The sequence below is a fragment of the Podarcis gaigeae genome, assembly GCF_964106915.1.
Source record: "Podarcis gaigeae genome assembly, chromosome: 2".
NCBI lineage: Eukaryota > Metazoa > Chordata > Lepidosauria > Squamata > Lacertidae > Podarcis > Podarcis gaigeae.
In genome coordinates, this window is record NC_139679.1 from 24,688,478 (window position 1) to 24,705,146 (window position 16,669).

Consider the following 16,669-nt stretch of genomic DNA (forward strand, 5'->3'; position numbering starts at 1 on the left):
GCAAAACAGATGTCCAGGGGTCTACAGCAGAAAGATCAACATGACAAGATTTTATAACCATTGCATTACAATTTGGGTTGCCAATCCAGCATCTGCAAAGGTTTTCATTGGTGTCCCAGGCAGGTATCCTAAACTCTGAGGTTTCTTTTTTCCTTTTAAAGTAAATCTCTAGCCCTCCTAGAAAGACAGTTATGGGGCAAAATATGCAAGATACCTTCTAAATGATTTATGTTCAATGAGAGTGAGCGTGGCCACCTTGTACACCGTGGAATGCTCTGTGCTGCTGTTAGACTGCAACAGTACCAATGTTTGTGTGTGTGAAATCAATATTGCATCATCTCTACAATAGCAGAACATAGATAAGGTTGCCAGGGGTGGCTGTCTCTTAATTTTGTGTTATGCAATGCCCTCACACAGCACCTGTTTCTTGATTGGTGCTCTAGCACTCTCAGCATTTGAAATGTGTCCACTGGTCCAAAAAGCCCCTGCACTTCAAATCCATTGCACCCATACTCGATCCACACATCACCACAGCAGCAGATTTCCCCACGGTCAGTCTGGGTGGCATCTTCACAGCAGGGAGAATCTGCTTGGAAAGGAACCATGTTGTGAACCACATGCATGAGGTTCCCTTACCTAGACACTGAAGTTGTAATCTTACATTAATCCCATTGAAATTAATGGACGTAAGAAACTTGGCTAGGCAGTGGAAGACAGGAGTGCCTGGCGTGCTCTGGTCCATGGGGTCACAAAGAGTCGGACACGACTAAACGACTAAACAACAACAAAGTAACTTGGCTACATTCATTTCAGGGGGTCTGCTCTGAACAGAACTTAAGCTGGATGCAACCCACTGCCATGGAATAACAAGTTATCTCAGCCAAGGCCTCAACTGCATCAGGTGTGTGTTAGCTGCTCCTGTTGTCACATTATCACTCACCCTGTTATGCTGTATGACGATGTTACATGGGCACAACAGTCATTGACCCAATGGCCCAGAGATTTGTTTCTGCAAAGGAACAGACGCCCCCAGAGTTCCAACTCTGTGCTGCTGCCGACAATGCTGTAGACAATTCCTTTGCTTTTTAAAAATGTCTACACCATCCCCTTTTGGTATGCCTGCAGCTTTTCCTGCTTAAATGCTTTGAGGAGTATTGGGAAACAGCCAATGGCTGCAGAGAGCTTGGAGGGCATTATGATAAAGGCAGCATAAAGCAGGAGGGAGTGTGTGAGGGGTTACGCCCGCCTTCACTTCTTTTTGTATTTTTTTATTAAAGATTTATTGGTTTACAAAAGTATGTGCAATGTCTCTTTCTTCAAGTTACATTTCCTACAGATCTGTTAAGACATTAGTGTTACATTAGGAAGAAAACGGGGGAAGAGGTGGAGGGGGGAATGGTGAGTGGGGTCGGGGTCGGGTGGCAATGTTTCTATTTTACTTAATAAAATGGGGTTTTGTGTCAGCATCGCTTGTGCAGGTTCTCTGTGCTATTCGCTTGTGTTCCTTTGGTTGTGAGAGAGGTTGGGGTTGGCCTAGGGTGTGGTTGGTTGGTTGTGATTGGCTGTGTGAGTGGGGTGGGTGCGTGTTTTTGGATCAGGTTAGCCATATTGATTCGTATGCTGTTGGTGGATTCTTGTCGTTGTCTTGTTGGGCTGTGTATGTGATAAAGGGGAGCCATACCTGGGTGAAAGCGTCTTCTTCCATTTGTCCCTGTGTCAGTTTCAGTTTATTGGTTAATTTTTCTAGTAGGGCTGTTTCCCATACTATTTGGTACCATTCGTCCATGCTTACTCCTGACAGGTCTCTCCAGTGTCTGGTTATGATGTTTCTGGCTGCTGAGAGTCGGTGGGTTATCAGTTCTTTGTGATGTGAGTGGGCATTATTGTCTTGGAAGATGTTTAGTAGGGCCAGTTCTGGGGTGATTACTAATACTTGCTTAGTTACTTTGCATACAGTGGTACCTCAGGTTATAGACGCTTCAGGTTACAGACTCCGCTAACCCAGAAATAGTATCTTGGGTTAAGAACTTTGCTTCAGGGTGAGAACAGAAATCGCATGGCGCGGGAGGCCCCATTAGCTAAAGGGGTACCTCAGGTTAAGAACAGTTTCAGGTTAAGAACGGACCTCCAGAACGAATAAAGTTCTTAACCCGAAGTACCACTGTATTTCTCTTATGGCTGTTGTCCAGAATAATTGGATTTTGGGGCCTGTCTTCACTTCTAAGGTGGGAGGTTCCTTGCCTCTTCAGCTTTATTCTTGAGACTTTCAAATAGCTTGGGGTTCTCAGGACCCCTTAGTAAAGTAAGGCCTAGGGGTAGGGGATTTTTTTAAAAAAGTGATTTTTATTTTAGAACAGTAGCTCACACATATGTATGCAAAATGCCTTTTTAGTGACTTTTACATGTAATATTTTGTCAGATTAGCATTTTCTTTCTTATGATCTGCGACTTAAACTGGCACAGCTGGCGTGATCAGCAGCATGTGTACAAAGAGCAGAAACTGTGGGACGCCCACTGCCAGTGTACTTTGCATTTGGCTGGATTCCTCGGATCCTGCTTGTGACTTCCATTTTCATGGAATTAGGGCAGAATCTCGTATTATTATTATTATGCTGGGCAAAAGGCTGCCCTCGAAAACATATTCTCCAATTCATTATCACTTACGTCTTGTCATGATGCTGCACATTGTGCATTTCCCTGCCCTGTCTCCGCATCGTTTGCTGCTTCTATGTTTTCTTTTGTTCTTCAGCCTCCCTTCCTGTTGTGTGTTTCCTTCCCTATCCTATGCAATATGCTCTCTGGAGCCTACACATTGAAGAGTGATACAGCGGTACCTTGGTTCTCAAACTTAATCCGTTCTGGAAGTCCGTTCCAAAACCAAAGCGTTCCAAAACCAAGGCACGCTTTCCCATACAAAGTAATGCAAAACGGATTAATCCGTTCCATACTTTTAAAAACAACCCCCAAAACAGCAATTTAACATGAATTTTGCTATCTAACGAGACCATTGATCCATAAAATGAAAGCAATAATCAATGTACTGTACTATAAAATAAATAAAAGAGTATTGTAGATGATAAAAATTAAAATTAATTTCTTCTTACCTGCACTGATGATAGTCATTGTTTGGATGGGGAGCTTTTATCCATTTCCGCAGTCACACAATCAATCAATCAATCAATCAATCAATCAATCAGTAGCTGATTGGATCCACACAGTAACAAAAACAAATTAACTGAAAAACCCTCAAAACAAAAAACGCAATAAATAGCAAAAACAAAAGCACCAAATATAAGCTCCAAATATCACCTCAGAACATTGCAATCGGAAATGGAAGGCTTGAATTACAATGGGGGGGTGCAAATTAGTAGCACAACAGGAAACAAGGGGTATGCAAATTAGCAGCGCAACAGGAAACACGGAAAAGGAAGGCTTGAATTACAATGGGGGGGGGGACACAAATTAGCAGCGCAACAGGAAACACGGGGGGACTCAAAACAGAGCATGTTCGGCTTCCGAAAAAAAGTTCGGAAACCGGAACACCTACTTCCAGGTTGCGTTCAGGTTGCAAGTTGTTCATGAACTAAGCTGTTCAAAAACCGAGGTACCACTGTGATGGCAACCCGTCTGCTATCACACTGGTTGCATTTCTGGGCCCAATTTAACGTCTCAAATGGTTTGGACCAGGTTATCTGCACCTGTAATTAACCTGCCCGGTCCTTTAGATCAGTCACAGAGGCTCGGCTCACAGTCCTGCCATCAGAGTGAATTAATCTGGAGGGCAGAAGAGACAGACTCTTTTCAGTGGTGGTCCTTACTTGCTGATGCTGGTCTGGACTTCTAGGCTGGAAACCTATACAGACTTACCTGGATAAAAGTCCCTTTGAACACAAAGCAGGGCACCACATTGCCTACCCTTGTTCAGGAGCATCCCTTGCCACAACGACACATGGGAATTATATTTTGGGCAGCAGGATCATTGGTGAAAGATGGCTTTCTCACACACCACCCCACTGCTGAGGTACAGCCTCTGTTTAGCCTTATGGAAGCCAAGGGACACAGCACATTTCAAATCTGCACTTACATACGAGGGAGATATTTGGGTCTTTTTTTTGGGGGGGGAGCAGAAATCAAGGCCCTACATTGGTCTGAATTAAACTGGATCTTGCCCAAAGTGGACCAAGGTGAACCGACCAGCTACCCAAAGCATCAAAGCAATTCCCCTCTCCCCTCTAATATAAAGTTCAACTAGGTGACCTTGGGCCAATCGTTGTCTCTCAGCCTAACCTACTTTGCAGGGCTGTTGTATGAATACCATGGTGGGAGGGATGAACTCCACCTTGGGCACCTTGGCAGGAAAGGTGGGATATAAATGTAAGAAATAAATACTAGTTAATGGTCGTCACATCCCTAATCTAGCCAAAACAGAATTTCATTGGGAGCTGCTCTTTTTTTTGAAATTATATTGTGGGCAGCTATGACTTTATAACTGCTGCCGAGTAAATACTTGAGAAGCTCCCCGGAATTTATTTGGCTGAGCAGATCTACAAGCATGGCTTGACGGGATCACCTTTACTGCTAATTCCATTTCATTAGCTTGTCACAAACATTTGTTCAAGCAATTACTTTTAGTTAACTAGAACATCTGTGGAAGCCGAATGTTGTGCCAAGGCCTATTTGTCTGTCTCAAGGCATAATTCCTCATAAGTGCATAAGAACCACATCAAGCCAAACACACCCTTGTGCCAATATAGTGCTTTGAACTGTGACTACTAACTACTTTGCACTTGTGTTGACAATTGTCCAGCACAGATGCAAATTTGCACCAAAGGCAGCATTTTTACAGACATTCTACATACACCAGAATTCTGCTTACGTAAACTAATTTGCACCACTTCTTGGCAACATAAACAAGCGGCAAGGCATTAATTTTGCAAGTGTCAGACATATTTTGCAACTGTTATCAGCAAACAATTTACATAAGCTTTCCTGTTGTCCATTTCTGCTTCATATCGTCTGGTCAGAGATGTTCTGATCAAGACACGGTAAGGAAGCCAAATGAGTGACAGTTCAAATGGCTAATTGCGACCCAGCAATTATTAAAAGCAAATGATTTTCATGAGAAAGCAGCTATAGAGAAACAGTCAAGTCCCTCCCATCCATGCTCTGAAAAACAAGGACTTGAAAAGCTTTTGTGGACATCCAAAGTAGGAGAATTTAAGAGTCCAAATGGCAGAGGGCACAAGCCATATTCCACATTCTCATGGAAGTGAGATGAAAGATGAAGACCTTGTATATGCTGCTTAATGTATTCCATGAGTAGGCTCCCAGGTAGCAAAAAAGTAAAAGGTTTTTGCCTTTCCTCTGGTCAATTTCATATTGAACATTGTTTTTTACTGCCAGCGCAATATGCAAAGGTCTATGCAGTGATTGATCAAAAATAATATAGAAAATTGTTAATGGCCAATTCCTAGTTTTAAATGTGCTTCATAAGCATCCCATTAAGCATTCCAAACCTGCAGTTTGCACCCTGATTCTAAAGGGATGTACTGAATGATATATTATGGCTGCACTCCTATACATACTTACCTGGGAGTAAGCCACTTGATCTCACTGAGGCTTATTTGCATAGGATGTCACTGTAAAGGCACTATTTGCTAGCACAACCAATAAAGTTTAATAGGTGACGTAATTAAGGGTGTTCTGTCTCATCGAAGTTGCAGGTCAGCTCTGGGATGCCTCATGGAAAGTGAGTAATGGAATAAATAAATAATGTCAGCATGGATTCATGAGTGCAAGTGTGGTGTAATGGTCAGAAGGATCAGACTGGCAGAGGCAAACCTAAGGGTTGGTGAAACCAGCCTCTGTCGGGGGGCCCAGGCCCAGGGATATGTGCAAAAATCTCCTATCAGCAGTGTTAGAAACTCAGGTATATAAGCTAAGCACCAAATGGCTCCTTAAACCAGGGTTAGTCGCCAAAATGGAATGTCTAGTTGCCATTTGGGGAACAGGCGGTTCAAAAGTCGTATTTTTTGACGGGGAATTTTGGTTCCTGAAATTTGTTGTGACTGTGCAGATAAAATATAACTAACAGAATTCTGCAAGATGTGTTGCTGGTGTGTGAAAGCAGGCCAGATCCAAGGATCCCCAGGCGTTCACCTCCAGATGGTTGTGGTGCCATATATCAACCTGGTACCTGGGCATCTTCACTTGGTCACAAGTGGCCAAGGGTGCAAGGGACCCTAGTTAGGCCTTTGTAGACTGGGGATACCCAAGTTCAAATCACTACTCAACCATGAAATTCATTGTGTGACCTTCAGCCAGCCATCCTATCTCAGCTTAAAGTACCATACAGGGTAGCTGTGAGGATGTTATTCAAAACACAGGGGTCAAAACATAGGTACTGCTTTGAGCTCCTTAGAGGAAAGGCGGGATATATAAGAAACAAATAAACAACAGGTTTGCATGTTGTTTAGGAACCCATTTAATGATGGTGACAGTCTCGACAGCAGTGCTGCAGTGGGGAACTTGATGTTGCTGGAATACAAGTCCCATCATCATAATTTTATTCATTTCAAGACTGCAAACTCATGTAAAAAACATATATCTGCAGTGTACAAAATCCCAACACACACAAACAAACAAACAAACAAACAAACAAACAAACAATTAAATGAAAGCAAAAATACAAGAAAGAAAACGAAGTATAGAAGGGGTCACCTGACAAGCAGATTATAAAAGCAGTAAATCATTTTCATAAGAAAGCCTGCCAAAATAGTCAATAGTCTGAAGTTGGCACCTAAAACTCATTGCAGCTTGATTTCACTAGGCAGGGAGTTTCATAACTCTGGTGCCACGCAAACTAAAAGCACAATTTCTTCTTGAGGAAAGTGGTGCTGGCAGGCACAGGCAGACTTATCTCAGTCGCAAAGATCAGGCAGAGGTATAAGAAATGAAGCAACATTTTAAGTACAAAGGCCCCAGACTGTTTAGGGCTTTACAGAGCAGTCCAAATATCCTTAGTGTCAAGCTGAGGGTTGGTGGTGGTGGAATGAGCAAGGGAGACCTCTTGCCCATATCTGCCATCTAAGCTGGCCTCAGCTTCACTCAGCTCACCAAAGGAGTGGAAGCGCTGGCTGGTGGTACGGTACCCAGCAGAGGCCAGGGGGAGTCCCTTAAATGGGGCATCCTAAAGGTGGAGAGGCGCTGGACTTTAAAGATAGCTTGGTAGCCTACTGTCACCCAGTGGGCAGATGAGGTTTGAGAAGGAAGTTCAGAACTCCAAGCTTTTTCTTAGCACTTTTTTAGACCTTGCCTATGAGGTAGATTGTTTGGTCAAGAGATGTCAGGATCCCTAAATCTGCTTGACCTCAACTCCAAGATGGAACGCCTTGAAAACATCTCTGAAGAGGATGGTAGCCAGTGCCCAGTAGCTACCAGGCCACAGAAGGCCAAATCCAACATCAGAGCAGGCACCCCCAAACTCGGCCCTCCAGCTGTTTTGGGACTACAACTCCCATCATCCCTAGCTAACAGCACCAGTGGTCAGGGATGATGGGAATTGCAGTCCCAAAACAGCTGGAGGGCCGAGTTTCGGGATGCCTGATCCAGAGGACCAAAAGTTTCTCATCCCTTGTTAAGGTTACATGAATGTATACTGTCAACACCTACTTATTTTAGGGTTATTTTAGCTCTGGCTTAAAAATATTTTTTTTCCGGGCTAGGAGCACAGTTTATACATGAGCTGCTTTTCAACTGTAGATGCTTCTTAGGTGGTTTGACATAAAATGTAAAAGGGGGGGGGGGGAGTAGGAACAAAATCTCAATAGGAAAATTTTATTTCCCCTCTCCTGTCCACTCTTGATAGGCCTAGCTAATATTAGGGAGGAATCACAACTGCGGGTTTGTTTTGTGAAGATTTTGCAGCGTGACTAGATGCGAGAATTTAAGAACACAAGAAGAGCCTGCTGGATCAGGTCTAATCCTGCATCCCGCTGTCACAGTGGCCAAGCAGATACATGTGGGAAAACCCACTATCAGGACCTTTGCGCAAGAGCACTCCCTGCTCCTGTTTTTTCCAGCAATTGGTATTCAGAAGCATTAGGCAGTACACAACCATCATGGCTAAAATGTGGTTCTTAAATGTAAACATCACATTCTTAAATACACTTCTGTTAGAGGAGCCATGCTGATTTAGCTGTGTCAAGTTTGCTAGAAAACCTGGGAAGCAGCCTGAAGCCCAGAACAATCTGCCCCAAGGACTGCACAGGCCCCAAACACCCGTATTTAGTCCCAAACTAGCTGGTAATTAATGCTGTAAGTTAGTATTAAGTCTACTCAGTCAGGGTTCTGATTGGCTGGGGAGGAGACAATGAAGAAAGCATGTTAGATCTCAATATGTTTGGAGATACCATGGACAGCAGCTACTTCTACCTTCTCCTAAAACAGTGTTTCCCTAACTTGAGTCTCCAGCTGTTTTTGGACTACAACACCCATCAACCATAGCTAGCAGGACCAGTGGTCAGGGATGATGGGAGTTGTAGTTCAAAAACAGCTGGAGACCCAAATTTGGGAAACACTTGTCCGGAAATATCCTTCAAGAGGACACTGTGCCTTTGAGACAGCAGAATGCATCTTTGGCTGAGGAGAAAGGATGGACCTGTATTTCACTACATTCATAGTAATACTAATTTGAATGAAACATCTGGACGCATGTTTTCTTTGGTTTGCTGGTCAGATTTTTGGTAGCCTGTTGGACTGACGGAAGTATCTCATCTGGCAGGTTGGATCCGTGGCCCTTAGAGCAAATTTCTTACTGCTCAAGTTTACTCATAGATATGTTTAGTGGAATAGACGGCAGTGGCAAGTGCATTTTTCTTAGTTATTAAGAGAAACACCACTGCCAAATTATAAGTAAAAATCATTTATCAGCAGCCCTCTAAGTTTCTTATTTCCATCTTTGGGAACTCAGTACTAGACAGGCTAGGGAACAGGCTACTAATATCCAGGTGTAGCTATAGCTGAGGCTTTGTAGCACTAACTAGAGCAAATCAACCCCAACAGAAAGGAAATCTGATTATTTAAATTTTAACATCTAAGGAAAACCAACCAGGTTGGGCATTTGAAAACAGAGACCATTCTATAATGCTGTTATATCATCTTTTCTACTAAAACATTTGGGAATCCTTTGGTTAATTTTTTTTTTATGCAACAGTTTTCGAACCGATATTTTATAAATGAGGATAAGAAGCACTTAAACAGAAAATGTCAGTTGGCCTGAAATGAACTTGCATTTCCTGCTGTTATCCAGGTCAATATCAGTTTATCATGCAGTCTGAGAAATGTTCAGCTGTTAAGCAGTATTTTTATCTTTTAGATGGATCTGCAGGTGAAAATAAGTACTTAGAAGCAAAGTCCCACATACTTAGAAGCAAAGTCCCATCAAAATAAATGAGTCTTGGTTCTGAGAAACATGGCTAGGACCAGGCTGCAAAACTAAAAACCCCATACACAGAAATATAATGGATTTGCAGAAAGTCATTACCAAATCCATAAATCAGGTTACAATCCTTTACTGACATACCCATGAGTATGCCCCAGTTAATGGGACTTACTTCTGAGAAGGCACACACAGAATTGCAGCGTTAAAAATAATAATCTAGTGTTTGCCAAATCTGAATTGCAAATAAGACATTTCTGAAATTGAATGAAATCTAACTTGTTTAGATGTTTGTGGAGACTGAATTTCTACTGTTGATGTCATATTTACCCATTACTGGGGAAAAATATTCTGACCAAAAAACAAAACACCACACACCATATGACCTTAAAAGAGTCAGGCGCCATTTGGTGATTAGATTACTGTATATATATGAGTTTCTAACACAGAGCCTGTCTGATGCTGTTTCACTAGAACCTGTACCCTGACTCTGTACAATCTGTTGGCTGCTATTGAGTGACTGCAGCTGAAGCTTAGAACTGGTTTCGTGTCCTGGCTGTTTCCAACCTGGCAAGACCCAGGACAAAGCTGACTCCCATTGGATAACTTCTCATTTTACCATAAAAGCATGAATTCACAGAAACGACGCCACATTTTCCATTTCACTCAACAGTCAAAAATCTGGTTCCTTGAGATTCGATCATATCCGGTCAAAATCTCTCTTCCTCCCTCTCCAGACTGGAATTCCAAGTTATCTTCCAGCTGTGTGATTTCACTGAAATTTGGGACTGGCGGGGGGGTGTGTGTGTTAAGAAATGGCACCTGCCAACTGTGAAAACAATGAGCCAAACTCAAATTCCCTTGAATCTGGATATCGCAGATAACGACTGGCCCTAGCACCAGCATTCCACATCGCCAGGTGCTCTCCACTTCCATTGCCTGCCCTCTCCCAGAACTTATCCCAGCAATGGTGATGTGGCCTCAGAGAGGGTAGTGGAGGGTTTCTGTAGAAGCAGAGGGTCTCTTCAAGACTTGGGTGCTCCTTAGGAGCATCAATTGCAACTGTGGGAGCTGGGAAATAGAGTCTGGTAGTTGTTTTTTCCTTTGACATCTGATGATAGGGTGTTCCACAGGGCGGGTGCCACTACCGAGAAGGCCCTCCGTCTGCTTCCCTGTAATTTTGCTTCTTGCAGTGTGGGAACCACCAGAAGACCCTTGGTGCTGGACCACAGTGTCCAGGCAGAATGATGGGGGTGGAGACGCTCCTTCAGGTATACCGGACACAAGAAACTCCCAGACTCCAGAGTCACGACTGATGCACTGCAAGTGTGCACAGACAGCGGCGGAGCATATGCCCGCACTGCCCGGGGCAGGGGCACTCCCAAGGGGGCGGGGCCTGGAGGGTGCCCTCCCAGGCACAGGATAGCCGCTCGGGTGCACGGAGTGGCATGCGCACCCTGCAGCCAAGCGTGGAGCAAGCCACCCATAGGGGCGGAGCGAGCCGCCAATGGTGGACATTTGGCGTGCCACCTGTGTGCGACTCCAAAGCCTCTCCCAGCTGTCAAAATGAAGGGGGAAGGGAAAATGCTATCAGCAAAGCAGCGCAGCTCCCCCTTTCCCCCGATGGCTTAGGGTAGGCTTGGGAGTTGCGGGCGGGTGTCACACCAAATGTCACCCCCCCCCCCAGCGAAGACACCCGGGGCAGTCCACTCCCACTGCACCCCCTTCCTCCACCCATGTGCTCAGGTCTTATAAATTATCTCTCCACTGCTTAATCACCCCACACCACCCTCCCTCATTGTTGACAGGGTACGACTGGGGAGAAGAGGGTACTAACAGGGAGAGTTGGGGGGAAATTCCTTTGGGGTAGGTCTTCCTGAGTTTTCACCAAAAGTACAGTGGTACCTCGGGTTACATACACTTCAGGTTACATACGCTTCAGGTTACAGACTCCGCTAACCCAGAAATAGTACCTCAGGTTAAGAACTTTGCTTCAGGATGAGAACAGAAATTGTGCTCCGGCAGCGCAGCAGCAGTAGGAGGCCCCATCAGCTAAAGTGGTGCTTTAGGTTAAGAACAGTTTCAGGTTAAGAACGGACCTCCGGAACGAAATAAGTATGTAACCAGAGGTACCACTGTACAAAGGAAAACCGGGTTACTTAAGAAGGTAAACAAGCAGAAATGCACCCATCTCTACTTTAAATCAAAACTTGTATATATATAGAACGCAGCATTCTTGAATAAATCACAAGCTTTCCGTTTTATGCAGCTTGAATAATCATTTCTCCTGTAGACTAAGGCTACTACCCTATTGCATGCTTCCTTGGGTATAAAGTTCAGTTGAAGTAAATGTCGCCTCTGAATAAATAAGCTCAGGAATCAATGATGCCTCTAAATCACTGCAGAAAAACACACAGCATGAATAGCGCTTTAGAAGCCCAGCTTAGCCTCCTCCCGAAGTGAACGAAGGTCTCTGAACTATTCCTAGCTTTGTTTGTGCTACTGTGTTACCCGTCTGTCATTTAGAATAAGCTGGGGAACCTGGCTTGCAAAGTTTGTGTGTGCTAAGTTGCAACGACTGAATTAGGTGCACCGAAGCTGATATGGCAAGTGCGTTCGCGTGGAAAGGAAAGCTGCCCCCCCCCAGCGCACTCCACTCCATGAGCTAAAGTCAAGTGAAAAGTCAACAGCTTTCCCTTCTAAGCTTCTCTCTTATCTGCCATCCCTATCTTGACAGGGGAGAAATATTAAGGGCTGCTGGGGTGTGGCGTCTCCTCAGGAAGGAACCCTTGCACGCAGTATGGATGGATATGTGTCGTATTTCCAGAGAGCCAGGTGCTTGGCTTGTGCATCTGGCTAGCAGATGCTGCTTCTGTGAGGCTTGCACGGGTTGTCAATGCTGTATTTCCTCAACATGCCATGTGTTTCCTTGTAAGAAGCAGCTCCTGACCATCCGGGGCTTATCTCTGTGCAAGCAAACCTGGAGAGCCTCATTGCAAGGTTTTTGAGATTCCAGGCTTCTCCTGGATTTGAGTGTTTGAGATTCCAGGCTTCTCCACTCTGTGTTATAAGTCAATGGTGGTGGCATCTAGGAGTAGTAGGCACCGCTGGGTGGCTGCTGAAGGCTCCAGGTTCTCAAGAGAACCCAACTTGTGTTGGCCGCTGGACCAGCTGTCCCTGGGAAATATGGGACCCAAAGGGTGGTGGTGATGGTGGTGGTGGGGAAGAGTCTCTGTGCCAACTGCAGCAACAACGCACACCCTCCTCCCCATTTCCTTCTCCTCCTGCTCAGATTCAGGTGGCAGGTTTCTGCTGTTCACGTGCTCATCATAGGAGCTAACTCCTAGTCCCTCTGATATACAGTGGTAGCTCGGGTTAAGTACTTAATTCGTTCTGGAGGTCCGTTCTTAACCTGAAACTGTTCTTAACCTGATGTACCACTTTAGCTAATGGGGCCTCCTGCTGCCGCTTCATGATTTCTGTTCTCATCCTGAGGTAAAGTTCCTAACCCGAGGTACTATTTCTGGGTTAGCGGAGTTTGTAACCTGAAGCGTCTGTAACCTGAGGTACAAATGTAATATTTGATAAATGTTGTGCATGCGCTACATTATGTGATTGATTATGCAGGGTGGGGATTACCTGGGCCGTCCAATATTTTATTCAAGTTGGCACCCCAGTGCCCATAAAAGAGGGATGGATGGATGGAAGGAAGAGCTACGGTTAGCTTCTTCCTCTGGGAAGTACAATGGTATGGACTGGATTTGCCTCAGTGCACAGAGGGAGCTAAGAGAGCACTGGTGTTGAACATATGATCAAGAGGGGTATGGGCTTTTTCTGCTGCTTCCCCACTTCTGGGCAGCCTAGCAGGGAGCCTGGGAGCCCATAGGGCTGTCCAGAAAGCACACAAAAGCCAAAGAAAAATGTGGCTGCTCTGTCAGTGCCTCTTCCTTGCTCACCCTGCCCTCTCTCTCCATGTTGAAACACAGACAACTGGACCTCCTGGGCACAGCCCCCCACCACACCATGCTTTGCCTAGAGGCAGATTGTGTGGGCATAAAAGGGAGAGGAGCGGTTCATGCCCCACCCTCTTGCCAGCTGACCTGCACTTTCTTGCTCTCTCAGGTTAGTGAGGGCTGATCCAGCGAACCCAACTCTCCCAGCTGTGGCACCCAGAGCGTAAAGGCAGGGGAGTATGCGATGGTGTAGCCATGACTTCCACTCACTCGTTCATTGGCTGTGGGCAGCCATCTTGCTCACTCACTTGCACCCTCCCTCTGGGCAAGAGGAAGTAGGGACTGGGTCCACCAACACCAAGCTGCACCCCCCCTCCCCATGTTGCTGGGGGAGAGAGAGGGAATAGGGTGAAAAAGCAGAACCAAACCAGCCACAGCTTCTGCTCCCCTCACACACTATGGGTGGTGCCACAGGACCTATTCTTCCCCTCTGTGCCACCCAAAGAGAGAAAGAGAGAGAGAGGATGAGGATATGAGCCAGCTGCAAAGGACAGCTTGCTTCCTCCTCCTCTCCCTTTGCCTTCACCCTGTACCAGGGAGAGGCAGAAGTCCGCCCAAACCTCGCTGCTGCCCTGCCCAGAAGGGGTGCTCCTCAGGCAAGTGAGAGGAGCAGCTGTGGCGGCAGCCTCCTCTTCTTCACTCACCGCCCCCCTTTCTGGGCAGCACAGTCTGGCGGACTGACTCAGAGGCTGGCCCATCCCAACCAACATGCCACTCAGAGGGAGAAGCTGAAGGTGGCAGCTCTGTGAGTGATCGTCTCCATCTGCCCATTGGCTTATTATCTGATCTCTCTTTCTGGGCTTTATAATGGTGGGTGTTGTTGCACCGTGTGTGTGAGAGTGTGTGTGGCAGTGGGGTGGGGGTGGGTGGGTTTGAAACAGCAAGTTCCACTTTCTCTCTCTGGGCAGTGCCATGGGCCCAATCCCCTCCTGTCCATCATGCAACCCAGAGAGAGAGAATGGGCACCCCTCTGCCACCTGCACTTGGCAGGAAGGTAGGGGAATTCGTACTGATTGGAAGGTAGCAGGGAAAACAGGGGACCCCCGAAAGGCATATTGATAAAGAGACCCCCATAACCTGGAACTAGCCCGGCATTAAGTTAAAACGGTTGTTTTGTATTTATTTACTCTCATCTTTAAAACATCAACCTGTTAAAGAAAGCGGGCATCTTAAGAAAGCCCCGTTGTAAGTCCCAGATATGTACTCTAGAAGGGCTGGAGGAACCGCTCTCCCTCCGTCTAGTTCACAGGCACGCATGTACAAATAAAGTGACAGTTCTGCTTTCACAACCCCAGAAAATAGTGCTACCGGAATACTTTCCTCCTCCCCGCCCCCGCCACACACACAGGCACTTTCCCCTCGAAAAACCCCGATCTCCTCCTCCTGCCTTTCTTTCCCTCCCCGTGTGAGCTGAAGTGCCCCAGGAAAGGGTAACGACTCGGCAGCGCTGGGTTGGAGAGAAGCAGACACCCAGGGCTAAGCATCACCTCCCTATGTCCGGTTCCCATAGCAATCAGAAAGACACCGGTTGCCAAGGCAACAACATCCTCCCTCCCAGACAGTATCAGATCAGAGGTACCAACTCGGCTGCGGCCGGCTGCATCTGGAGGGGAGGGTGTGTGGAGGAGAGGAGGGTGTGTACTAGGGCGCGCGGCGTCGGGGGGGGGGGGCGGAGAAGGGAAGATAGAAAGAGGAGAAGGATGTGGCTGGGGAACTGCCGGCACCAAACCCTCGCCTGGCAAACGGTGAACGCTCCCAGGAACCGTCCGCACAGCCTCCTGTTTCGAGTGAAAGCGTTCCATTGTTTCTCGCCCGCCACTCCAAGCCGCGGAAGTTGGACACTTTCCCCGAATCTTTTCTTTGTTTCGCGACGCCTGCTCTTTCCCAGCGACGCGCGCTCGCTCGCTCGCTCGCGCACGCACACAGGCAGCCAAGAGCCCTCTCCACCCTTCGTCCACCACGCCCCACACAGCTCAAGCCTTCCCAACCCCGGCTCGCTACCTTCAATACAGCAGATCCTCCAGAGCCCGGAGTGGGTGAGGTCCCCCTTGAGTTTCTTGGGTTGGCTTGGCGACGTCTCGTCCGTGGTGATGTTGGTCCCGTTGCAGATGTTGGCGCTCGAGTAGAGCCAGTAGTCGGTGCCGATAGCGATGGTCATGAGGCTGAAGGCGGCGAAGGCACCCACCGTGGTCAGCAGCAACTGGACCCCACGGTCGCACCACACCATGGTGCTTCATACTCCCCCCGACGGGCTCAGGGGGCAGCGGCAAGAGACAGACGCAGCCGAGCACTGCCTTCCCCCCACCGCGCCCGAGCGGCGGCTTCCCCTCCTTCTTCCCCCTCCTCCGGCTCCCCCTCGCCTCCCTCCTTCCATCGACGCAGATCGCAGCTAGGAAGCCAAGACATGGGCGGAGGGGAGGGGGCGAGGAGACAGGCGAAAGGCGCGCCCAGGGGCCCGAAAGGAAAAAGAGGAAAGAAGAAGAAGAAGAAAAAGAAAAGAAAGAAAGTGCTCCTGCAAAAGGTCTCCGCCTCCGGGGGCGCGAGGAACAGCGGCTGCTCCGCCAAGCCCCCTCGGGCGGCGCGGGGTCCGGGCGCTCCCTCGCCTGGCCGCGGGCGCTCTCTCCAGCGTGCTGCGCGCACGGCGGCACCCGCCACAAATCGCCTCTTCCCGCCGCCTCAACTCCGCCAAGGAGGAGGTGGGGCGTCTCCGAGGGCTCTCGGGAGGCGTCCCCTCCCCGGCTCAGGCTCCGCCTCCCCCCCGCCCCACAGGCGCTGGGCAAAAAGCCCCCCACGCGCGACTGAAGGGGTGAGAAGCGAGCGCGAGTTTGGCTACGCGCGCGGCAACACCTCTCCAAAGAGCAGCCCTCGAGGCGCTCGCCTCTAAGGGTGAGTCGACGGAAGGAAATCTTTCTAGGCGGAGGAGACGTAAAGGGAGAGGGCAAGTAAGAGAAAGGATCCCCCCCCCCCGCCGCGAAAGGGAGGGAGTTTTTCAGGAAACAGGTGGCAGCCTAGTTTCGGCGAGTTCGAGGAAACTGTTTCAGGACTGCGCCGTTGTGACTCCGAAATTTGGAAAGGGTACTCTCTTTCAGCCGCGGGACTTGACGCGCACCGTGCCAGGGCACTGCTCATTTTCAACTGAAAGACAATTGCGCTAAAAGTTTGAGAGGAAGCAGGTGTGCTTGGCTGCTGGTACTTAGTGGCCAATTTGGTACCCGGT

The 16,669-nt window shown here is 47.6% G+C and overlaps 1 protein-coding gene and 1 long non-coding RNA gene across 3 annotated transcripts in view; one reads left to right on the forward strand and one right to left on the reverse strand.

Annotated features, from left to right (window-relative positions):
• The window catches only part of CACNG4 (calcium voltage-gated channel auxiliary subunit gamma 4), a 92,940-nt gene extending 76,298 nt beyond the window's left edge, over positions 1–16,642 (reverse strand). Inside the window, exon 1 of the mRNA XM_083727789.1 lies at positions 15,454–16,642. Coding sequence (XP_083583915.1) covers positions 15,454–15,679 — 226 coding nt within the window. The 5' untranslated portion in view covers positions 15,680–16,642. The remainder of the gene's footprint in view (positions 1–15,453) is intronic.
• The window catches only part of LOC310839294, a 191,678-nt gene that overhangs the window by 113,911 nt on the left and 61,098 nt on the right, over positions 1–16,669 (forward strand). The window lies entirely within an intron of this gene.